The sequence below is a fragment of the Lichenostomus cassidix genome, chromosome 4, assembly GCF_008360975.1.
Source record: "Lichenostomus cassidix isolate B80296 chromosome 4, HeHo_3.0, whole genome shotgun sequence".
NCBI classification, from domain to species: domain Eukaryota; kingdom Metazoa; phylum Chordata; class Aves; order Passeriformes; family Meliphagidae; genus Lichenostomus; species Lichenostomus cassidix.
The window spans coordinates 55,816,591-55,842,767 of record NC_139484.1 but is presented as its reverse complement, the minus strand read 5'-3'; the positions used below and the strand labels follow the sequence as shown (position 1 = coordinate 55,842,767).

The window sequence follows — 26,177 nt, the reverse complement described above, 5'->3', positions numbered from 1 at the left end:
CAGATCACCAGCATGTTAAAACTGGGATACCACTATTTATTCTGAGCCATGTATCACGATTAAGTTAACTTAAGTTCAGTTAACTTGACTGATCACCATACAAAAGGAATAAGGGCCAAGTTCACTCTTCTATTCTCATAAGCATTCCACCTTTTTTCTTCCGCTGCTAGGGTTGCAATTTTCACTACTCTATATACGGTCATAATTCTAAGAATCCTCTTAAATGTAGTTGGGATTATCAAGAAATTCAGAGTCAGTGAAGACAGTAACACTGGCAGGTAGGTGGTCAACACAAACAGTATGCTTTACTTCCTTAAGAAAGCAGCTGAAACCTCACTAAACATTCTTTCCTGATGAACTTCAAGAGGAATAGCTAGGCTGTTATAGAAGTTTACCACACAAATATGGCAGAGCTCTCAGTGATTACAGAAAACCCCACAGATTTTGAAAGGACAAATTAGATTTCTTAATTAATAATAAAAAGATTATTAATAAATTAAAAAAATAATAAAAACAAACTGCAGGTATTGGATGAAATAGTGTGCACAACTCAAAACTACACCTCAGAACATAACACTTTTTTAGTCTGAGATAATGTGTGCAAGATTATATTGTCAGAGGTTTGCTAAATGAAATACACATTGTCCAAGAAGCATAACCAGTTTGTGACAGCTACACAACTGAAAGAGAACTACAAAAAGAACAGGAGAACTCAAAGTTCAATTCAGGTATATGGTATGGTGTAAGAAAGCCATATTTATGAATGGAAATATTTTAGAACATAAAAGGGATATCTAGAAATAGTAAAGAACTTCAAAAAGCATACAGGAAAATTCCAAACCTTGGGAAACATGATACCTGACAGAGCAGCCCAGAGAATATGGTAAGGTTCAAGTAATCTTAAATATTCTCCCTATAATTTTGTGCCTCAATTCCTTAACTTCTACAAGAGCTTCTCGTGTGTCAGTCTTCTCTTGGTAGATCATGTCCTGAAGACAAAATCTGATTCACAACTGTTTTTCTTTGGTTTTTTTTTTAAGAGGTCATATTAATATTGCATGGAAAAATGAGCTTCTAAGAACACACAATGTGGATTGCTAGAAACACAGAAAGTTAATAGTCTGAACAAAATGAACAAAATGTTGGATCGACATTTTAAACAACTGTGGTTCTGCTATATAACAATGATCACATTTCTATAATATTCATAGTAAAAAAAGACTGAATATGTATTTTTTAAATCGTACTGCATTTTTCCCTTAACAAAAAAAGAAAAATTGAACTACAGCATTATGTAAGCAGAAAAGTACCACAGCCTACTCTGCTTACACCACCAAAAGGGTAAAGAGAGATGTCACACTTGGGAAGAATGCATCTGGGTTTCGATACACTGTTTAATGGGAACAATCAATGTTTGATGACAGGAAGCACTTTGGATTTGCTGAGGTGTCTGCTGAGCACAGGACTTTCCCACAGACAACTGACTACCAAACTGGCCTTTCACTAATACATAGTGAAGTTGGGCTCCTAATGGGAAGACTTTGTTATTTACAGCATCTCAAGAGTTTACCCATTTTGGCAGTAGTTCTACCATCTTCTGTCCTAGATTCTACAGATGAATTGTCATACATTAATGTCTGAAGGCTGTAAGCTCCAGACAATATATCATAGCTGCATGTTTCAAGACCTTCTGAACTTGTTTCCATATATTAAAAAAACCCTAAACCCACAACTAAATCCGCTCAAGCTAGTCTGCAAGTTAAAAAAGCCATTTTGTTAGTTTGTGCAAAATAAAAGGTTAATGGGACCAACAAATGCAACTCTCACTAGTCTTAGAAGTTGTTCATAGAGGCCTAAATTAGCTACAATAGTAAGAGAGTATATACTCTTGACGACTTTGCAATCCAAACAAGTGTTACTCCATCTTAAAGACAGCCAGCCAAGAATTCTACATTTTTCTGACAACAAAAGAACATCTCATTTAGGACCAGGTATAAGAACTATTCCTTAGCTATACAATTACTAGAATTTTTTTTAATTCCTTTCTTCCTAAGTGGATAGTTGAACACAAAAACCTATAAAAATTTCGAAAGCAGACTTGGGATTTTCTTAGTATAACTCTTCATTTTCCTCCTAAAATCCAAACCAGTCACTTGAATACCTCATAAATTGGTTTCACATGCCCTTTTACAACTTTTTTTCCTTTTCACTTCCTGTAATTTAAACAACTTAAAAGACTTTGTTAAAACGTGAACTGAAGCAATATTCTTAGTAAATTCTTACCCAAGAATACAGAAGTACTTCAGAGAATCACAAAAACAACTGGAAGTTTTGTTTTTCAATACACAAAACCTTTTTAACCTAGTATTACTGATCTAGCAGATCAAACCTAAAGAAGATGCTAAAAGCCAAATGTTCTTTGTGAAAAGCTTCACTTAAAAGTCTTTCATTCTGCTAAAGTGAGGTCATGCCAAGTTTCACTTCTCCCATGATAAAAGTTCCTCTCAAGGAGTATCAAAAGAGATCATCTGCAGCAAGAGCATAAAGCAGGCGAACACTGAAAAACATTGTACATATCCAGAACAAGAAGAGATCTGACAAAGCAGAAATTTGAAGGAATTAAAACACCTGCCTAGGGAGATGCCACACAACTGGGCCTGTGATGAAAACATAATAAGATTTTAAGAATTAACAAGGTGCCAACTTAATTGGACATTTTATTTCAAATGGAAAATAGCTGGTTTGAAAGAAAGCCAAGAGTCCAAAGGATGGACTCAAAATACTGGTGCACTGTATTTCATGTTGTTTAAAATGCAAAAAAGCAAAATGTAGACTGAATAGACACAAAGTCCATACAGAAAATTATTCTACACACTCCAGGTTCAAGGGCATAACAATCTCTCCTACTACAGAAATGTGAAAGGGAGAAAACTAACTTTGCTTTTTTTCTTCCACCTATGTGAAGGAAGAGAATGTGTCTGACTCTAACTCTTTGTTAAAAGCAAGAGAGAACTGTCATCCCAGCCATACTCAGCTATTCTGACATCCATGCACATCTACTAAACCCAAGAAAAATCTGAAAATTGTAGTTACTGCATTCACAGTAACTTCATTCACATTTTTTCATTCACATGAGTTTAAGGAAGAAAATGACTATTTCTGCTGCTGTTGACAGTGAGTAACCAAGTAACTTCCATGAACTAAGCTGACTTGTCACTCACTCATGTACTGATCTATCTTGCTGAGTGTCAAAGAACAAGAACAGTCAAAGAATTAATGAATTACTAAATACTGTATTTTGACAAGAAGTTTTAACCTCCAACTTGAATGTATGTGAAGGAGCAGCTTTTGTGCAAGAAGATCCCAAATTCTATTTTGCAATTTGCACAACACATTTTCTCACCTAAAATGGTCTTCTTGTTGAAAACGAGAAGTGAAAATTTAAAAAATTCAAGAGAATGACACCTGAGGGTGGCATAAAAACAAAGTAGCAGCTCATGGTAAAAAGAAAAATCCAACACAATTCATGAACAGGGATTCAAGAGAATGACACATAATGAAACATGACAAAGAGGAACGGCAAGGAGGAAGAGTAGTACTTTATTTGGTAATTCAAGTAAGAAAAAGATTAAGGAAAACCAAAGGAATAAAAAAAGAGAAACAGCAGAAACAACTGTTTCAGTAGATAAATGAGAAAATACTTAATCAAATTGCCCTGAATAATTTGATTCTTCTAGATTTTTTGTCCTATTTCATAATACAAAAGACATGCTTTTATTACCTTTCTTTCGAAAGAGTGCATTTAGATAGTTTTCTGCTTGGCATTCAATCTTATCAGTGTTGGACTGGCCCTGAGATGACAGTTCCTCTGTAGGCGTTGACTGTGAAGAACCGAAAACTGATGCACGATCCTAGAAAACATATGAAGATCACAACATCTTTCAGAAGTTAGTCTGCTGGTAGTAAAATACACAAATTACTGAGCTATGGAATGGAATAAAACCACTAAAATCAAACTATCTTGAGTCAAAATACAGAATTAACTTATCTGCAAAATTCAATTCCCTGATTCTTACTTTCACATTAAAAAATGAGTGTTGGGAAGTAATGCTTAATATAATGCTCATACTTACACTGGCTGTTTCTTTGTGTAAATTACAAAAGGAACATTTCTCATCCATAGACCAGTCAGTTAGCTCTTCTGGCTCACAGTCTTAAAGGAAGAAAAGAAAGCTAGATGTTTTAAACAAGCAAAAATGAATTTTGAGAACAAAATGCACATCCTAAAATTCTCTTAAATAAATTCTATCAGTAATATCATATGTATTTATTGATACAATGCATTTAGTCATATATAATTCTTCAGGTATTTTCAAATTTTTATCTGGCTTGTACAGCTCACCCTACAAATAGCAGAGAGTGCCTTTCTTAAAAGGAAAGGTTAACTCATGTAATTGAATTGATTACCTGTCATAATTACTGGAGGCATCTGAATACTGCAAAGAAAGCTCTGAATTGCAGGCACTCTTTTTAACTGAAGTGTGCACACTTGTAGTAAACTAAGCTAGGAATTAGGATATAGACTCCTCACCATGTGAGCTACATGCATTGGACTTAAAATATTTTAATTGATTTGATGCTATCAATATAGGTAAATCAAAGACTTATAGCACTTGATTTATCTAGGATTATATGTTTTATCAGAAAATGCACTTTGGTCTAGAGGGAATGCAGGACTTAAACTTACATTGCCTATATCAATTCCAGTCTTCTATTGAATGGAGACACAATGTCTACTTGCTTTAAACAAGTTACTAATCTCCATTTCAAAAATGAAGAGTTTTCAACCAATATCCTTCTCTTCACAAACACCAGTTACTGTAAAACTTTTCTCAAACCAACTGTGCTAATAGTTAAAAGTAAGCTTCTAATTTCTTGTTTAAAATTGCACATGGCAACTTATTCCAGTTTGCTTTTGTGGCAATATTATTCTTGTACCTATGAATAGTAACTGTTTAGGTATTTAGCACCTTGATGCATTTCCAAAGACTATAATTATCCCCTTTACACTTCATTTTAAGGCTAATCTAGTCCACCTGGTTTTCCTCATGAGATTCAATTCCATCTCTTTTGCACAAGTCTCACTTGAACACCTGTTTCTTCACTGAACACGGGGACCAAGATCTCAAGATGATGTCTTTCACCTTTACACTGGACTTCCTTACACTGCAGGCAGTACTTTTCCTACAGTAACCTAGTTATGCAGCAGTCTTTATCAGAGCTGCAGTGTTTTGGCACATGAATACAAACACAATTAACTACAACACCAAGGTCTTCTCAATCCTGTTCGTTTCCAGGTCACGTCTTTATAACCTAAAGAACTTTTTAACCCCCGCCCCCCATCATTAATTACCAGGTATGTTTCCTCCATTTCTCCATACCACTAGATTACAATCACAGTTCTGTTTAGGGAGGTTCTTCAGATTACCTGCTTTCAATCAGTAGCCTGATCTTGGCTGGCTGCCAACCTCCCCAAGCCAGTGATGCTCTCACTCTCTCCCCCTCAAAAGGGCAGAGGTGAGGATATAAGATGGTAGGGGAGAAAGTATGGGGGAGAAACTTGCAGGTCAAGATAAAGACAGGGAGATCACTTACCAATTATTGTCACAGGGAAGTCAGACTCAACTTGGGGAAGAATCAATTTCATTTATAGCCAATAAAAACAGATTTGTGTAATAAGAAAGGGCAAACACTAAACCACCTTACCACCCCCTTCTTCCCAGGCTGCAGCTTTACTCCTTCATTCCCTACTCTTCTACCTCTTCCCCCACCCCAAACAGTGCAAGGAGAATGGGAAACAGGCAGCACTCCATCCAGAACAGTTCCTTTCTACCACTTGCTTTTTTCCCTTGTTCCAGCTTGGGGTCCTTTCCATGGGCTACAGGCCTTCACACACTGCTCCAGTGTACTTCCATGGGCTACAGACCTTCACACACTGCTCCAGAGTACTTCCCGCAACTGCAGCTCTTCATGAACTGCTCTCCTACGTGTCTTTTCCACAGGGCACAGTCCTTCAGGAAGAGCCCATTCCACAGACCCACAGTTCCTGCCAGAAAACCTGCTCCTGGCATGGGCTCCTTTCTATAAGCTGCAATTCCTGACAGAGGTCTGCTCCAGCCTGGGATCTCCACGGGCTGTAGCTTCCTTCAGGGCATCTCCACCTGCTCCAGTGGGTCCTCCATGGGCTGCAGTGCAGATATCTGTTCTGACATGGCCCTCCATGGGCTGCAGGTTCTACGTGCTTCACCTCGGTCCTCTGAATGGGCTGCAGGGGAATCTCTGCTCCAGAGACCAGAGCACCTCTCCCCTCTTCCTTTTCTGACCTTGCTGTTTGCAGGGTTGTTTCCCACTGCCCACTGTCCTCCACCCTCCTCCCTCAATTACTGACCTTTCATTTCTTCTCACAGGTATTATTAAAAAGGCAAAATCAGAATAAAAGTTTTCTGAAAAAGAAAGGTTCTTCAGTTGAGCACAAACACAATGGAAGTAACTCCATATTATTACTTAAATCTAGTTTGCTCTGCTCTAAGATACTAATTTAGAACAGAATTTTGAATTAATGTGTTACACACTTTCAGGGATGCAAACCAGCAGTTTTTACACGTTGGGCAGCTGATGATCACAAACAGACATGGTATTTTTCTTGGCTGGACAGTAACAAGAGATAATGAGTAATTTTTGCTGAATTAATCTAGTTGTCCCAGCCTGTTAGAGCTATTCCTTTAAGATGTCTACAGATTAAAAAAACAACCATGCTCCTTCATAACAAGTTCACTGTTTTCCTTGCAACCATGAAAAAATCTATTTATGAACCCTGGACCTCTACACCTAACTATAAGACAGGTTTTATACTTTCAGAGAAATTCTTCTGCCTTGGAATCCTGCATTTCCACTGGTAAAAGTCAAACTAGAGACCAATCCTTGTGTATTGCCAAAAAAGCAAACCTTGAGAAACAGCTCTATATAACACTAAACCCTTTACTCAAAGCAGTATAAATCACATACAATATAGTAAGTCTGTCAGTGAGCTAAGCAAAACTGACATCAGACAGCAGATATATACAAGATATATCAAATGCCAGAGAGCCAACAGTGTCAAGTCACCACCACAGGAAACGTACTCAGATCAGAATTAAGTTTTTGACCACAGATAGGCAGCCATACTCTCAGAAAAATCAGAGCCACAGACAGCACTTTAAGCAGAACAAACTTTCCTCAGCTGCATTGAATTTAGGATGATGATCATCTTCCCTCCCCATTGTATCTTGCTTGGGGTCAGATGATGAAAGATTTGCAGACAATGTATAATGCTTGCCAGCCCATGTGAAAAAGTTACTTAGACTGTGCAAATAGGATTTTAACCATTTAGCACAAAGCTGTTCAATTTATTTCTGTTTATTAAGAATAAAATGGTGAACTTTGGGAATTTTTTTTTTAAATTTCTTAGACACTCAAATCTTTGCTTCCCCAAACCACTTTTCCCAAGGAGTAACACCAAATTAAGTAAATTAATTCAGACATCTGTAGTGCTGAAGAGATTCCATGTTTACATCTTAAAATATGAAATAATTGTCTAGTACATCTAAACACAAAATAGCTTGAAAAATTCACCCCTTACTTTCCAGTACTTTTTGATTATAATAATGTCCCAAAAGATTTTCCAGCTTTGTGACAATTTGAACATATCACCCCCTTTCTTTTTACATAGCACTGCTGCTTCCCAATAAGTACATTAAAACAGCTGAAGTGTTTACCATGTCCTTCCTATTTTTAATTTCATAAAAACTCCAATTCTATTAGATTTGTGTTTCTAATGTAATTTTTCACTACTAGAAATAATCCAGAAGAATATAAGGAAAAATAAAACCTTTCATCCTATATAAAAAGGATTTTTCCTGGCAGAGAAAGAACAATGAGAGCTGCTTTTCTCCAAAAAGACATAGCTTCTCAACAGTGGTTAAGAGACTAGAACCCCAGTATATAATCCCCCAAAAAAGAAAGTACACACATATCACCTGATTAGAGGAAAAGCTTTTTAAATTTAGCTAACTACCCATAAGTAGAATGTAAATAACAATTTATATGTGAATCTACTTAGCTGAAAATGGGTATAAGGAAAGGATTAGAAAGCCCTAAAGATGAACCTAAGAGCATGAACCAAGGTCAGATGCCAAGATATGGAACTTGACACCTTTGCAACCAGAAGCTGCAGAATCCAAGTAGTCAGGAAAAAACCTGGTGCTGAATAATGGTGACAAGAACCATTAAGCAAGTCCAAAGTAAATCCTACACATACAAGAAAAAGGTTTACAAGGTTTTTTTTTTTTGAAAGGTATAATAATCTAGTAAAATTGAAGTGTACCTTTTACCATTTAAATTTGTCATTACAATTTATTATTCACTCAAATAACCTTAAGAGCATACAATACAGTAATTTAATCTATAGATCAAATACTGTCTCAAGACACAAGGAGGAAATATATCAATCATATTATGTTTTATGCACATTATCGGTTTTTTTTCATGTCACAATAAGTAAAGCCAACAACATAAAATAAAAAAATGCCATTGTAGGTAAACAGCATATATTTAAGCCAAGTCTCACATTTCTGCACATGAAAGCCACATAATTTCTTGAAGTATGTTTGAGGAAACATGCTTTCACTGCTAATGAGCCATAATATTGCAGGTTGACAATATCAGTTTAGTAGTTATGCTGAGGAAAAGGAACAGCTGAAAAGATGCAGTAATTTAGGCACATTGCTTAGAGTCTAAAAATATGAATTCTAATTCTACCAGCCATATCCTTTAACAAAGGCAAATTATTTACTTTATACCTTAGTTTCATCATCTGTTAAGTGAAAAGTGGCACTTATTTGTATAAATTTTACTTGAGAGTTTTGTATTAATCTTTAAAACAAAATTCAGATCTCAAACCAGAAATAGCCCTGCATACTATACTAATGATAAAGTTGACCTCTACTGTGCCAGTATAAACAATTTCAAATGGCACTATTGAAGTTACAGATACTTTATCTATAAAAATGAACCAAAACTAGTAAGTTAAAGTGGGCATCCCAACATAACACACCACCTCTCTCTTCTATAGTTGGCTCCAGAACTAAAATCTATTTTAAAGATGCAACGAACATGGAAATAGGCTTTGTTAAAGAAATCTTGCACATTACTGACTAAAAATTTCAGAAATTAAAAACTGCTCTGAAAGTTTACATTTTAGATAGACATGAATTTAATTTGCAAGACAAAGTCACAAGGGCATCAAATAGCAGAGATATGCATGCAAAGGAAATACCAGATTTTAAATAGGTAAGAAATCTTCAACAGTATGAGGCAAATAAAGTTAAAACTCTACCCATAAGACACCTCAAATACCTGCATACATGAACTCTAAAGGAGCAATATACACTTTACTGTGTAGCATGTCAGGCTCCTTTAACTGTAGCATTTAGACTTTGGTCGCTGCCTCATTAGCTCAGTACTCCCTGCCTTTTCACCCAAAAGCAAAAAAAAAAAAAAAAAGAGTAAACCCTTTGATAGAAAAAAAAAAAAGCTTTAATCAGTAATCAGTGTAAAGCCCAATACATACAACCTACTGGAATTACAACCAGAAAAAAAAAAAAAAGATACTGTACACTTATAACAATATCCTGTTTCCTTTTCAAATGTGCTTGCTTATCACAGCAGATGGGAGCGTTAGTCATGAAAACAAACTTTAATTCAAATGTACATATTTCTGCAATGTTTTTTATGTTTTATTAGTGGCATGCCTAGCTTGAGACAAGAAAAAATATTCTGAAAACATCAGCAAAGTAGTATTTCAAGTTTCCCCCTTTCCTCATGAAAATACTGTGTTATGCATATGACAGAGGCCAAGGAACTTGCACATTATGAAGAGGAGAAAACCATAACCAAAAGTAATCTAAGCAAAGATATACAGCACATGCCACTCTGCCTCATAGCACTACATAAGTGATATGCTTTACAAATTACACTATCAGACAATGAATTATAAAGAAATGAGATGGAACATTTTGAAGGTTTGATAACAGAAAGAACATTTTTTTAAGTTGTAAAATGAACTTCGCAAAACACTTCTTTCAACACTTCAAAGCAATTCATGTTGTCAGACAGATATATCATTCCATACTTAACTAAGGACTTAGGTGTTATTGACAGCTATTCCAGCAAAGCCAGCCCATTTGCACTAATGCTAGGTCTTATAAGGGTAATGAAAAAGGTGTGTATATATACACACACAGACACTTAAATAAAGATATGGCTTCATATATCTATCCATATAAAGCATTATGCAAATAAAAAGCTTGGTTTATATATCATAAAGATATTAAAAATATGAATATATAAAAAGCTTAAACTTTCTTGACCACTACAAGACCAAACTAGCACCCACTACCTTCCTTTTACCAATTAATGTCAACAAGAAGCTGAACAGCTTGTCTTCCCTTTCTAAAAGATGCTCAAAAACAAAGTAGGAGATGCACTATTCAAGAAGAGTAAGTCTTTCTCATGGGAGCTTCTCAGAAAAGCTTAGCTAATCCAAATTCTCCTGTATGGGAACAAAATCTAGGTATCATTCTAAGTAGTGTTTTGCTTATGCACAGTACTGACAAGAAAATTATTAAATTAATATTGGAAAGAAAAGCATTGGAACATTTCCTTTTCTCAAATTCAACATATAGTTTAAACTACCTTTAGCTAAAAGAAAAACCAGAAAGTTAAGGTCATTGCACTAAAAGCTGGCTCATTTACCTTCAAATAAACTGAGGTCTCTTCGTAGCCTTGGTCCATAAAGCCCTTCTAAAATACTTTCAAAACCTGGAGACAAAAGAAACATTTAAAACAGTAAATCAAAAGTTTCTTAAAAGAAAGCAGATTCCAAAGAACTGGCAACCAATATCCTTAAATTCTGAGAGCAATTCCAAAAACTGTCACATTTATCACACAAATATTTACTCCTTCCACTATAGTACTACTCAACAGCATTAGAAGATAAAAATAAGACAAGGCAACTGCCATCTGCCCACAATCACCCTATTAAGCCATGCCCCAACAACCTCATTAGACTTAAAATAACTTCCACAGAATCTTAAAGGTGGGAGGATTAGCCTCAGCTCTATGCAAGTGAAGGAGTTTCTCTCTTACCCTGAGAATCAGTCATGCAAAGAGAGAGGAAAAAATTAAAAGAAAAAAGAAGGAAAACTTAAAGATCAGAAACTTCTCATTTATGTTCTCCTGGAACTACATAATCTGAGCAGGCTAATATTACTACAAATGGAAAAAACACAAGCTTCTTTTGCTTCTGATACCATGACAGTGCTCTCTAGTCCTCCTATCCATACAAAAACATTTTAAAATTGAGGATTAGATAAATCCAATTATTTTACAGATTTACCAGCTAGTCTGCTTAGGTATTTGGTAAAAATCACATACTTCAATAAGGGAGATGAGACACAGAGCAAATCAAATGATTGAAAAAAATTTTTTTTTTAAAAAAAAAGCATTTCAACTGATGAAATATGGTGAGAATTTACAGCATCAATGTAACACAAGTTCTGTTCAATATAGAAACAATTTCCAAGTGCCCCCCTTTCTCCTTCCAAATAATAAGCTTATTTGAAAATAAGAGGATAATTCCAAGCAGCATTTGAAGGTTCTCATTCCTTACACTATAGGACTGTCTGTATAATATATGTAGCTATTTATATCTCAGAACTTTGCAAGACTATTTTATCATCACACCACATAAAAGATGCCAAAATATTCAGGACACAACTACCATCAACACAGAACATTCAGAATCACAAAATCTGCTCATCATGTGATGCCTTTTAAGACAACACAACATCCTGTTCTCTCATGAAATGTTATATTTACTTTTTGGTTTAGATTGTATGTACACTAGTATAAGGAAGAATAAATATGTACTGTATCTAAAGCAGACAAGGGAACTTTCTTAACACAAAGGAGCTGTTCAGTTTGACAAGTCAGATTTTGTTAAAATTTGTATTACAAAATAATTTAATATATGGACTATGTTGTGACATTCGATCAATTATAATCTCTACAAATCTGCTATTCAAGCTAGAAACTGATTTATATCTCTATATCTTGAGCTATATGGATTTTATTTTTCACTTTTCTTTGTAATAAATATGGTACTATGAGACAACACAAATTAAATGACAAAACCATTGTCCTCTCACGAATACACACACACATCTTTTAAACAGTGTACAAGAACTAGAAATGAAAAACCCAAGACCCAGGCACATGCTAAAATTTACCTTAAAGCACCATCCACGGATTCTTAGATTCAATGTAATATAAATTCACATCATATTAGCATTGCACAAATTCCCTGTTCTTCTGGCTTCAAAGGGTTATGAACAAAAAAAGCAAGAGAATTGAAGCCTGAAGTTAAGATAGCAATTCTCCAAACACAACAGACTGGAAATACAAACCATGCCACATGTATTGCTGTGACCATTAATGTTACAGACTGTAAGCCATTTCAGGTCAGCAGCTAGTTAGGCTCTGGCAAGTTATTGTCACTGGGAAAAGAAATGAATGAAACAGCTCTTGGAGACAGCTCTGCTGTGGTTAGCACAGGTCTTTCCCATGAGAAATCCTTTTGTGTTTTATAAATAAAGATAAGGCTTGGATGTTATTAAAAACAGTGTCCCAAGACTTGGACGGTGCAGACCTGGCCAATCAGGCCTAGGGGGAGGTTTTTGACTGACCAATCTAGGTGACTTTTGAAAACTCTATATATATGATGAAATCAAAACAATAAAGCCCCTTTTCCATCTTGCCACTGAGAACTGATTTCCTTACTCTGCTAGCTGCTCAACAGCGACACTCTGCTTATTTTGAAAGCGCAAACAGCAACTCCTATTTCTTAGGACTTTGTCAATCAAACAACAGGAAGCTTATTTACCATCCCTATCAGCACCAAAACCTCCTTGCTCTTTGGACATCGACTACGCTGTCCCACCCTGCGGAGGCTGTTACTTGTTTCTGCCTTTACTTTTGCCCTCATCTGCCTGCCCTACTGCCTGCTCCTGCCTAAGCAAGACCATGAGCACAGGAACCCCAGCTCTGTGAAACAGCAGTTTAGGAAGAATGCAATTTCCAGACTTCCATACAGCTTGTATTATAGACGACAATTAGTACACTATGGGGGTTGCCAGGGTTTTTGTTGGTTTGGGGTTTTTTTCTTTACCCTGAGGAAAGAGCACACCAACCTGCTTCTCTGCTAATTCACCAAACTTAGTCCCATCCTATGCATCCAAAGTGCTGCTCCTCTTCCAAGTCTTACAGAACTTCTCCAAGCAGCCACAACAGTTACCCTGCACAATCATTTGCTTCCTCATCCTTAGATACTGGATGTTTTCTTTTAAAACAACATTTACTTGTGCAACCTAACAGCAAGAAAATCCTTTTCCACACCTCATGCTAAAATTTCCCCAGAAAGTACCTGTGTTACTTCCACGATCCACAAAGTACTTCTGCTGCCTTTCAGCAGAATTGATACAATTTTAGCTTAACCTAGACATGAAGATATGTCTTAGTTTCAAGTACTGATGAATGAATGCTGGCATCAGTTCCTAAAATGTAACCACCTGGACACAAGCAGTTCAATAAACCTTTGTTTTCTTCTTGAGTCAGTATGCTTATGCAAACAGTAGTAGCAGCTTTGGAACTCTCCAGAACCTGAAGAGCCTAGAGAAACCAGTCAGAAATACACTTTGCTTGTATTTCTTATGATTCACTAATGGAAAAAAATCTGCTTTAAAGTAATTTTACAAATTTTTCTGTCTCTTGGTAGTTGATTGCCTCTTTGAAACTGCCTTTCAAAATAGTTACTTGAGATCTGACACTTTCTAGCTCCAAACTGAAAAGCAATGCTTGGCTCTATTAACTTGCAATGCCCCTATTTTTCAAACTCCTTATTTCTCTAATAAATTGATCATATCTTCGTGTAGAAAGAATCAGCTTTCTTTATTACCTGACACCTTGAAAATCCAAGATAGGTTCCTCCAATAGTCTTCAAAAGTAGAAATTTGAGATACAGATAATCTCTTAACCCAGTCACAAGTTTCCACAGTTTACATTTCTGAATAAAGCTGTGAACAGGGTTTTTTTTCCCCCGATATTAAAACTCTCCCTACCCCCTTTCCCCCACCAACTCTACTGCTTTCCCCACTCAGGGCTGGGATGGGACAGGAACTCCCCAGAGCAGGGAGGCTGAAGCTGTGACCTCCAGCAACAGGAAGCAAGCTCTCTTTTTCCATCAGTAGCTATTCAGGTACCAAAAAGGCAAACAGCCCAGGAACAAGTTCTGTCAGGTTTGGCATATAAGCCTGATCCATGGGTCACAGCCAAGACCACCAAAATGAAGCAATAGGTGACAGTAATCGCAGACTTCCATGGGGCTTCTGCCCAACAGCTACACTGGATGTCTTAAAAGTTCAGCTGTTTGTCTCTGGTCCAAACCCAGAATGTTGCAGAGAAACTCTTATAGCACATCTGGCCATTGCAAATATAATCTGTTGTCCGTCTACCTGGCCACCACAATATTGCCAAAAGTGATCTTCAGCACACCAGAGCTAACTACAGGAGCACAGGGACAATGGTGAATGACACCAGGTGTCAATGTAATAAGTAATAGAGCCCAGGTGCTGATCCAGGGCAAAGGCTTTCCTAGGGCAAACAAACATCCTGTGGGATCAACATCTGACTACATGGCTGCAGGCAGGACTTCAGCTCAACACAGTAAGATACTCTGAGAAACAGTGCTTGAGAAAGACAGGATCTATTTGATAATGCAAATCATTATTGCCAACGGGCTTGCCTCATAATGAGGTCTTCAAAGTAGGTTTGTCAGGAAAGTGGAGACTGAAGCCTAGAAAGGAAGGGAATGGCAGAGAGGGTAAATGCACACAAGGACTTTACAGTCCCCCTGAACAAGTGCCATAAGCAGGGACCTTAAGCAGCTGCATATGAAGGCATTGAGCACAGGAAGGCAGCACTAAGGATTATAAACCAGAGCACATAGCAACCTTACTGGTGAGACAGTTCACACAACTGCAGTGGATAGACACTGGCTTTTAAGAAAGGAGAAGTGAGGAAGTCAAGGACAGTGCCTAGACTTGAATGAATGGAGCCTTAGCGTGGAATAGGCTACTGGACAGTTAAAAATCTACAGGTCAGGATTCAACCAGGTGAACATCATAGTGAACATCTGATACAGACTGTACAGACTGCTAATCTGCCAATCTTTTAAAGATGAAGTCTTCAAGAAACAAAAATACCCCAAAAACAACCACCACCACCACCACCATTAACAAAAAAAAAAAAAGAAGAAAGGCTGCACAATAACCAGGATATATGCTGGAAAGGCAATATGCCAGTGCACAAGCAACCCAGGAGATTCCGTGGTGTCTGGAGGACAAACCTGCCTGAGGTGGTGGAAAAGCTCAATAAGGGAGGCACTACCTAGCTGCTACTCATCATTAAGGAAGAGTTAATCAGTGATGTGACTGTTAACAGTGGTCTTGGCCACAGCAGCTATGAGATGGAACACAAGATCCCAAGGGAAGTGAGGAACTTGAATAGCTGAGTAATTTTCTGTGGGCTTAGTAGTCATTTACACCCCTCCCCCAGGATGGGGTCAGCACAGTGGAACTAGAAGTAGGATGTTGTACTGACTTGCCTAAACCAGAGAAGTCTCATATGGGCCAAGGGTCTATGGCAAGTTTTTATTGAGTTACCCTGCTATTTTATAAAGTCAAAGGAATTGCAAGTTCAAGAGCAATTACCACTATTGAGCAATTCAAAAAATGATACTTCATGAATTAATTCCAGTATGTTAAGCACCTCTACAAGTTTACTCAGATTTAAAACATGATTATTAAGTCCAAAGAAGTCTTTAGATTGTCTTCACAACTTTTTATTTAAAATCTTCTTAAAGAGGAGCTACTTTTCAGTTGTTCACAAAACTTAAATCATAAAGTTTTCCATAATGTTTTATCACTGTAAACTACTTAGTGTCTGAAACATCTTAAAGCCTATCTACACATTAGAGAGCTGCCACATATGAACAGCGCAGGCTCTAAAATTCTTTCTCATGAATAAAACAAAGTAATAATTAAATGGATACATTCCATGGGAAGCTTCCAGCACTGTGCACCTTATACACACTTAGAGGTACTCAAGGAATACACAAGGACTCTTCCTCATGACCAGACACAGCCTTTCTTCATCTTACTCCTCAGCAGCAGCAGCACAGCTGTGTATTATAAAAGCCTCTTCCATTCAGAAATTCCTAAGTAGCCACGTGGTCCCTGTCACTGTGGAAGCAATCGATATTCTATGCTGCACTGAGCCTAGAGAAAATCACGAGGTGAAGATTAACAGAAATTTTAATGCAGAGTTGGTCTAGGTTAATTTTGGACAGATATAGTAATTGAACAGTTATACAATACAAATTGAGGTCAGACAGGTTTAGCTATACATTGGTTATTGATTTTCCAAAAGCTTTATCTCCATAATGTTTCTAAGAGGAAATAGTTACTTTAGCCTTGGAGTTGAATTCAACACCTTCTCAAACTGTCCATCTCCTCCTTCCCTCCTCACATCCTCTAGTGAACAGAGACCAGCAAGTATGTTTTCAAAAAATTTGAACGACTCAGACTATGTGTTAGAACAGCCAAAAAAAAATGTAATAAATGGAAGCTGACATTTGACTACTGCTTTGAAATGCAACACTAGGTGGGTCTGAAGATGTGAGAAGTACCTACTCTACAGCTGGGAAAGTGAACAGCAGTATATGCACAGGTTGTATTAAAAAGTTTTTGATAGGTTTGGTACACTCTAGATCATACTAATTTCTTGATTCCCCTATTCTTGTATGTGGTCCTATTAACTCCTGTATTTGTATGTTCTTTTCAAATGAAAGTCTGTTTCATAAAAGCAGATATATTTCCTTTCCCCTTTGACTCTTCGTTCCTTCAGTAGTCTTTTTTATCTTCCCCTTTCTGAGCTTCTGTTTAAGAAGTAATCCAATTCTAGGGCTTTAGCTACACGGCTTTTTTTTCATTTTTCTTAAAGCCTGCTGTATCTGGGACATTTTAAAAAAATTTAATAACTTTTTGTTAAAAAAATTTAACAAAGCACTTTTTATTTGTTCTTTTACTCAGTGCTAGAACCCAACAATACTAAATCTCAAAATGGGCCTCGCAAGACTTCTACAAACTATAGTAATTACAACTGATGCAAGGGGCATATATAGGCCCTTGTAACAGGACAACTGGGAATCCATGTAACTAGCTACGATGCTGTTAGACACTGAATCTAAAATAAGGAAAAACCCCAAACAACACTGAAGGAAAATGCTAACAAAAACACTGTAATGCAGACTGTCATCACACCAATGACCTCACAATAAGCCACCTAAAACCACCTTTTGCTTATACTTGCTCTCGTCTCCTCTGATCTGCTGCAGCTTTTTCCAGTTTAGGAAAGGACAAGCTTTTTATCAGTTCATCTGCTCAAAGATAAAAGTGAAACTACTTCTAAATAAATTCATTTTTTGTTTGATATTTTTTTAAGCCATAAAGACTGTTTTATTCCTACCTCTGGATTCATACCAGAACCAGCAGATGAATGCTCCTTACAGGAATAGTAAAAATTTAAATTAAAGAGGGAGATGCTTATCAAGATTGCTCATCTGATTCATAGTTACTGCTCTACTTTTCATCTTAATATGAAAGGTTATTCTTTAGATGAGATCCTACTGTCCTCTCTAACTACGTGTTAATGAATTCAGAAGATTCTGGGCGCATGCAAATTAAGTTTTACTTCCTCCTTTCTTTTCCAGCATATCCTCAGGCACAGGGTAAAACTGCTGCACACTGCTTTGAAGGACAGGGCATGCATGTGTATTTTCACTATAATGAAACGAGACTTTTAGCTTTAAGCACTACAGCCTCTGGAGGCATTGCAGGAAAAGAAGAACCTTGAGGCTCTGTAAAAAACAATTTTGTTAAACCACCTAAGAAAGTTAGCAGAAGTGTATGCTGAAATCTTCAAAATCTCTATGTGCCCAGAAGTTAAGTTCCATCATCCTTCTTTGTGGCTTACTATACCAAAGACCACATCTGAATTATAGTAGTTCCAATTGTTTTACTGAAGTCCAAAACACTTGTTATTTAGTTTCTTATGTAAGATCAGGCCCCACCTCTACTCCTATTAAGATCCTGCTAAGTAACAAGCATCAGTAAGGAAGATTCATGTATACTTCTAGTTTTTTGAATTTAATATACTTAGCAGAGAAAACTGCTAAGAACTGACAGTTCTTATTTCAACTGACAGTTGAAATTAAAAAAAAATTGCACATTCTAAGCAGGGTGGAGTTTAGCCCATTAATGCTGCTTTTAAAATCAAAACTAATGTGAAAGTAGGTTCAGAACTGCTGATTTCAATTCTTAAAAGATTGCAAAATTTAATAAATGGTCTTTTAAAATGTAATTAGGAAAATCCAAAGAATAAGATTACATTTAATGAGATTGGGCACTGTACTGCCAGACACAGCATTAAAATGAAAATACCTTCTTTTATTTTTTGGTGCGATAATAGTTACTGTTACTTTACCCAGTTGTTAATAGACTTGATAACAACTCAAGAGTTCCTGTTTCTGTATTTGCCTCTGAACACTTACCTAATTGTCATATAAATTCTGTTTCCATTCTGAAGTTATACAGCTTATATTTTGAGTTGGTATTTCTTGATCAATGAGGACTATTACACAAATTGTATGAGGAGTCTCAGAAACTAAAATCACACTGAAAAGAAACTATGGACAAGTAAGGACTGAAAGACAGATCCTGCACACTGGTTTATGCCCCAACCAACAGGCCAACCTTCTCCATTACCTGCTCCCTTCACTCCATACACTTTTATTTAAGTAGCAGTAACTTCATGCCAAGGTATAACACACAGACACGCAGCTCTGAGCTAAAACTCACTGACAGAACCACGAGAACAATGACTTAGATTTCCCCTCACTAGCCTTGTAATTTTGCCCTCTTTCACTAATCTGAAAAGTGATTCCTTTTGAAAACAGCATGTAATTCAAAAAAGTATTATATCTAAATAAAAAACTTCAGTTCTTCTTCTCCCCATACATTTGCATGACTGCCTTATTTAGCTTGGCCCAGTACAGGAGTATATCTGGAGGAAGTTTTGTGGTTTGCATTACCAAGACAGCTACCTTGGATTAAAACAATCATATCACAGACAGAACTGAGCTTCATTAGTTTTGTCAAGCATTAGAACTGCCTTTAATTTTTTTTTTAAATATCCCAGGCAGGCAAAGCACCAGATGCAGTTTCCCTGAAAGAAAAACTTTTGCTTTGCTTCAAATTCTCTCTCAATAGTGCTTCAATATTTATTGATAAATACTAATAATCATTAACACATATGCAAGAGTAGGAAGCACTATTTTGTTTTGGCTTACTTAAAAAGGAAAAAGTCATCTGCCTTTCACAGAAAAGGGACTTGGAGCTCATGTTCAGTCATCTTTTACTTTCTAATCATGTTAAGGTACAGCCTTCTGAAGTATACATCTATTTTCCAGTGCTGCTTGTACTCTGTTGTCCACCATTATTTGCCAGTACAGAAGGCAACTGGTTTACCTGAAAAATGGTTATCTGCTCCAGACTTTTGCTTTTTTCTTTTTTTGTCTCCAGCTGACAGGAAAATAAAATTAATTACATCAGAAACTCAAACCCCTTAAGAACATGTGTTTATTACTCAGCCATCACCAAGTTCCTTTGATATATCAGGCCACTCTCAATTATGCAGAAAACATTTTATGAGCTTTGTGGACACTAATTCAAAATTCGGAAAAAACATTAATTACATCCATTTTTTTATTATACCCATTTACCTTTATCCTACCATTAGGATATAAGCAGCAATTCCCTTACAACTTGTTAAAGGAGAATACTCTGTAGAGAAGACAGTTATTTTAATATTTTATAAGAGTGGAGCAGTGCGTTTAACAGAGAAACTTAAATTAAACATTAACATCTGTGGCTGTTTCTTTTGCCTGTCCCTTCCTTCCACAGGTCAGCAGCTGTCCTCTCTGCCCACTACCCCCCCAACCATAGATGGATTAATAATTTTAGTCTTGCTCCTATATTGACATAAATCTCAAAGTCATGGGGTTTTTGTCGTTGATGGTGGCTTGTTTTGATTTGTTTTTAAATCTACTACTACAACAATCTGGAAAGGATTGACTATAGTATGAAACGACTGAAGCACTGAGTCAAAAAAACCCCAACCAAATAACCAAAAAAACCCCACCCCCGCAAAAACAAACAAACAAACAAACAAACAAAAAAACCCTGAAAAAACTCCCCAAAAATACAAACACACAAACCAATAATCAAACACTCAAATCACCTTTTTGCCATTTATACAAATGGCAAGAGAAAAACAATAAAGTAACTTGCTAGATAGAATATTCAAGATGCAAAGCATGACAGCAAATACAAAAATTAATATATCTTTATTCAAACATTATATTTTTCCTGTTTGTAACATTACTACTGAGTATCTATTCTTCAAATCCATTATTTGATAAAACATTGGCCAGATTACCAGGTAAAATGCAGCCCATTTTTCTTACAGAAAAATTCTTGAGACTTAATTTAGGTCAGACTTTACATAGGAATGAAGGAAGGAGGGGGCTTCTGTTGAATATGTTGTCTAGCTTGAATCCATTTCTTGCTTACAGCACTAAAAAAGTTTTCTTATAATAGAAAGTTCTAAACATTTAACTTAAAAGACTCATTTTCCTTACCATATTGATTCAGTTCCCTGAGCAAACAGGAACCAACATACCAGAGATTCCAAAATGAAAGGGAGGAAATCCTCTATTTAGACTCCAATACAAATTCCAAACCATAGCTAAAATGATGCTTTTCCTTCTCTGCAGATCTTGACTCCAAGAACTAACACAGCTGAGGACACTGCTGCTGCCAACAAGACAGGGTGATCAAAACTTCAAATGAGACTACAGAACACTTTCAGTTCTAACTGCTTACATTCCACTTAAGAAAAAAATCTTTGGTTTCAACTCTCTATGCTGTGCTTTATTGTGGGGATAAAGACAGTGATGAAATATAATTTCAGAAAAATACTATGTACTTCAAAAGACCTAGCTACAACATTAAGCAGTTACAAGCATTAAGTGGAACACAAGGAGGGAAACTGACATTGGCCATACCTCAGAGGCAGAACAAAAAGAGGAAATGTCATGCCTGCCCCCCAATTGTTCACAATTTTAAAGAAAGGGGTGGAAGCCAACAGGGGTGGGAGGGAGAAGCTTTTGTAGGTCAAATAAAGACTGCGATTAGCATCAAATCTGAGTTCAGGTATTTATAAATCACAACAAGAAAAATGAGGTTCAATAAAAATAAAGCATCCCCATTTTCCAAAGTAATCTTCTACGCCAATGTGTCCCTGCAGACTTGTAAACAGGAGAGCCCAACACGACACCTTTTACTGTACCTTCCAGACACTGGCAAAATTAAAAGTAGATTTAATTTCTAATTTAGTAGCCAGATATTCTGAGAGACTTGTGTTATTTATAATTTAAAAGGCGTAGGGAAGACACTTCAGAAGTGACTATGCTGCTCTGTGGATAGGGAGAGAAAAAAATGCTCTGTAAGTGACAGTTATTAAAACTTCATTTCTCATCTTGCTAAAAACTCTCTTTGAACAGTGATCTAATCTCAGCTGCTGCACTGGGATATTTAAATACGGAATTGGTGTGAATATTGGTGTTCTTCAGACTCTGAAGCTTATCCTACTGCCTTTCTTTTTCCAAGACTCTACATCAGAGCTAGATAGACACCAACTGTTACTGAGAACAGTGCTGGCAATAATTGGACCAGTTTATCGCTTGTATCCTTAGAGAAGGAAATTCAGAGGGAGGAAGTCACTGTAAAAGACAATTACATCCAGCTTGGAAAAATGCTCATGACTTCCTCATTTGATATCAATGTAAGTGTTTCACAACATGAGGAGAATGATGCCCAAGTGAAGACACAGAAACAACTGTCATTTTCAGAAAACCGTGTGCCTAAAACATGCGATTATTTCTTAAATATCATTTTAAGATTAAAAAGAGAACTAAAGTTTGGCTATTTTACCTAACAAGTTTAGAACTGTTAGACAAATTCTTCTTTTCTACATGAAGGCCTAGTCAAATAAATAGGTCACAACACTGTTTTACTACTATGCAGTACCACACACATAACCAGCATCTGGGAGAAAGTCTAGGAGTCAACTAACAAATAAACAGGTCTCGCAGACTTCCTGAATTACCAGAATCGAAGAACATTGGGCTTTTTGCTAAAAAAGCTGTTAGAAAAAAATACATTTATCAGAAAACAGCAGTTCACTGAGCCAAGAAAAAAAATTCAAAACATTCCTAGCCTGATGGGCTTTTAAGAAACTGAGGCTTAGGATTCTGTATTGCACCATGTGTCTACTGCAAGCTAAGGAGGTTAAAAGTCTTCAGAGCATTCTACAAAACTGATGCCTGACACTAAGCTTTACAAGGGAGAGGAATTTCAGAAGAGAATCAGTTTCAAGGGAGTTTTCAGATTTCTTTTCAATTATAATTTCTGTGTCACTCAAACAACCTGTCTATTCCCCTCAAACAGCCTTGAAATTATGAACTGGAGAAAAGTCATTCTTCTCTCCCAGCAGATCCATCTTTCTCCTATTCAGAAAGTATTTATTGGTTTCTATTATTTAAAGAAAAAAGTTTGACATTGACTGAAATCCTATGACTAGACTGCAGTGAAATCAACACTTTTCTTACCTGCTGAAGCTCCAGAAAGAAAGGCATCTTGTATCAAGACACCAAATTATAACACAGTAAGTGAACTATCAACTCTATAAATCTCAGTGTCACATTCTTCAAAATATTTATTTTCAAACACATCATTAACATCAATACTGAAAACAGATTATTAAAAACATCTAAATAATCCTAGAAATACCAAAATGTTAGCATGAAATGAGTGGAACATGCTTTTTTAATAATAGTTAATTTCTTATATTCGTCTTAGTTCACTTTTCTGCATTTTATAATACCTGTGCCATGTATTTTCACCTTTAATTTATAGCTTATTTTTACAGATACCTAGTTTTAAAAAAATAAACCAACAAAACTCCCCAAGCCCCTCTAAAATCCATCATTTTTGAATCCAGCCAAAAATTGGCTTGGCAAATTAGACAAAATTTAGAGCTAGCAACATGTTAACAAGAAACACATATCTATTTAAAGCCTTCACTTAAAATAAAAAAAATTAACTATGCCTACTTTCTCTAAAAAATATTTTCTGGTACTCAAGGTCAAAATCACAAGTGCCTCAGATGCTCCACTTAGACTGAAAGAACTCGGCTAAACTGTGATTTCAAAACAGTTCTTAAACATGCTCAGTGCACAAAAGAAAAGATGACATTGCTCAAGATAGGCAGACAGTGTATCCCAGCTCACAGGGCATGGACAACCAACCCAGAATCTGCATTAAGTCAACATCTGTCGAACTTGCAGAATATACCGAAATGAATAGACACAAGTTTCCAATTGTTTAACTTTTGATTAAGAAGGCTGAATCCCCTCATTTCCCTCTGGATTTAGAAAAGCAGAAATACAGAAACAAAGACTTTAAACACAAATTTTTACTTCACATTAGGCATTTTCATCAGATAAAAGGTGTCACACATAAGAAAAGAACAGGAAAAAGTCTTTGGGATTTGCTTTTAGTATTTGACACAATTTGAAGATTAAGCAGGTGTGTTTATGTGGGCTTTTTTTTTGGTCTGGCTTTTTTTCTTAAAGCAATTAGCATGCATCTGTAAAACCTTTTGATAAGCTTCCTCCCAATCACTGAATGGCACAAGATAAGGCCCAAAATGGTAAACTTCAAAGTGTGGGACTTGAACTCATCTGCAGTGGAACAGAATTCATACAGCACTCAAATCCAACCATATACTAGATCTGAGAATTTACTGGGAGATTTTTATAACAGTTCTGTACTGAACCTTTGATTAGACTCTATAAAACTCACATTCCTAACAACTGTCCAACCTGAGTTGGGGAGCAGGGAGTAGAACACCACAAAGGAAAACCAGATACATCTTTAAGTACCTATTGGCAAGATTCTGAATACTTGAATCATGTGGGGAACAGACAAGAGCTCTTACACAAGGCAGATGGGTTTAAACAGCAGCTATCCTGACTTAGAAACACTCTGTTCCTTCTGTATTCCAGCAGTCTCTTCCTTAGCAAAAGCAAACATTCATTATTTCCAGAGACAGTGATTCTCACTTCTACATTTGTTAGTTTACTTTTAAAACAAAGAGATACCTCTTTACTTTATACTGTGCAAATAAGGAAAAAAGTTAATGTCCTTGTTTTTTACTCCTTAAAAACATCTCAGCACAAATTCTGCACTACGATCAAGCAGCTTAAAAAAAAAAAAGAGAAATGAAAGGAAGTATTTGAATCAGTTGTTTTGGGGTTCATTTTTTTCTCTATAAGAACCATAATTTATAAAATAAATGGAAAAGGTAGAATCTTTACCAGAGTTCATTATTTCATTCACAGTTTAGTGAGTTTCCTTGACCCAACAGTGCCATATCCCATTGCCTCCCACAAGTTTCAAGCAAGACAAAACAGGAAACTTCAGCATTTTGAGCTGATCTATAAGTAGGATACTTTTCCCGCATAATGAAAAAATTTGGAAAGACAACTGGAAGCACTCAGGGAAGCAAAATGAACTGCAAGGTCAAGAATACATGAAGGTCAAGAATACATGAATAGGATTTCTTAAAAGAAAGGTGTGATTAGAGTCTGCATTTCCAGCAAGAGGGAAACTTCTGCAGGAACCAGATAAATCTCAGTTCCAGAATTCTGGAAAACTTCCTATAAAGTTACTTATCGGGTACTAAATTTCTAAATCAGTCTCATAGGTCAAGATCACTCATATCTCTCACACAAAGAGCAAAACACCATTTATTACTTACCAGAATGGTTGAGAATGGAAGAGGAGAAAATGCCCGATTACCACTTGAGATGCTGAACTGATGAAGCTGTCGAGTATCCAGTTTGCAACTACCCTGAATGCCACTTAATCAGGTCAGTTAAGGGCAGGTGGAGAAGTGCAGCACCACACAGAGCAAAGGGGAGTTAACAGCTCTCAAATACACTGTCCCAATCACTACCAAGTGACTACTCTCACAGACAGCAGCCAAAGAGGCTGTTTTGGCTCTTAGTTTATGATGCTGGTGGCTGAATGGGGCAGACAAGGTGAGTGATTTGATTCCTCAGTCCGAAAAGATGTCAGGATCTCCTCAGACAATATGAAAGACCCAGAAATTACTTCAAGTTACATCAAGTAGCAGCCATCAAACTACTACTGTATGTGACAACCTGGAGCAAAGGCCTTATAAAGCCAGGAGTGGGGCAGCAAAACCCATTCCTGAACCACTAGACAAGTACTCTTAAAGTCACTAATTAACAGACATGTAGCAAGTAATATCACAGACTTCAATAACCTAAATTCATGATGCAAGTTTTCTTAGGCCACATTAGTGTGTTTCTCTCACAGTTTTTTCTCCTGCAGTGTAACTGCAAAAAGCTAAATAAATGACTACCTAAATAAGAAATCCATGATATATTAAATTTTCAGTTCACTCTTTGAAGGTTTGTGGGACAAAGAGTGCTTGCCAGAGGTGACAACAGTAATTTAGACGTGACTGATTTACAGACAAATGCTTCCTCAAAAACCCTGGTATTTTAGTATTTACTGAGCAGTTTATCTCTAATGTGAATTCTCCAGTGAAACACTGATGTTTTGCTGAAAAGCTCTAGCTTTAAGACAGCACTGTTCTGTGCAAGTGACATAGCAAGGTATCCAGGACTTGAGTAATCTACGATTGCTTCTAAGGGCTGCGGACAAAAGTAGATCTAGGGTCAGTGCTGAAGT

General features: G+C 36.6%; 1 protein-coding gene across 4 annotated transcripts in view; it reads right to left on the bottom strand.

Moving 5' to 3' along the window:
- The window catches only part of LCORL (ligand dependent nuclear receptor corepressor like), an 81,082-nt gene that overhangs the window by 44,216 nt on the left and 10,689 nt on the right, over window positions 1-26,177 (bottom strand). For 3 of the 4 annotated variants that reach the window (XR_014851808.1, XM_085059258.1, XM_085059259.1), the window contains exons 2-4: window positions 10,852-10,917; window positions 4,134-4,213; window positions 3,782-3,911 (exon numbers count right to left, since the gene is read on the bottom strand). Coding sequence is in view for 3 of the 4 variants with exons in the window: in XM_085059258.1 (XP_084915384.1) it covers window positions 3,782-3,911; window positions 4,134-4,213; window positions 10,852-10,917 (276 nt within the window). In the remaining variant the exon portion in view is untranslated. Of the gene's footprint in view, window positions 1-3,781; window positions 3,912-4,133; window positions 4,214-10,851; window positions 10,918-25,215; window positions 25,481-26,177 lie in introns of all 4 variants that reach the window. The other variant, XM_085059260.1, reaches the window with a different exon arrangement.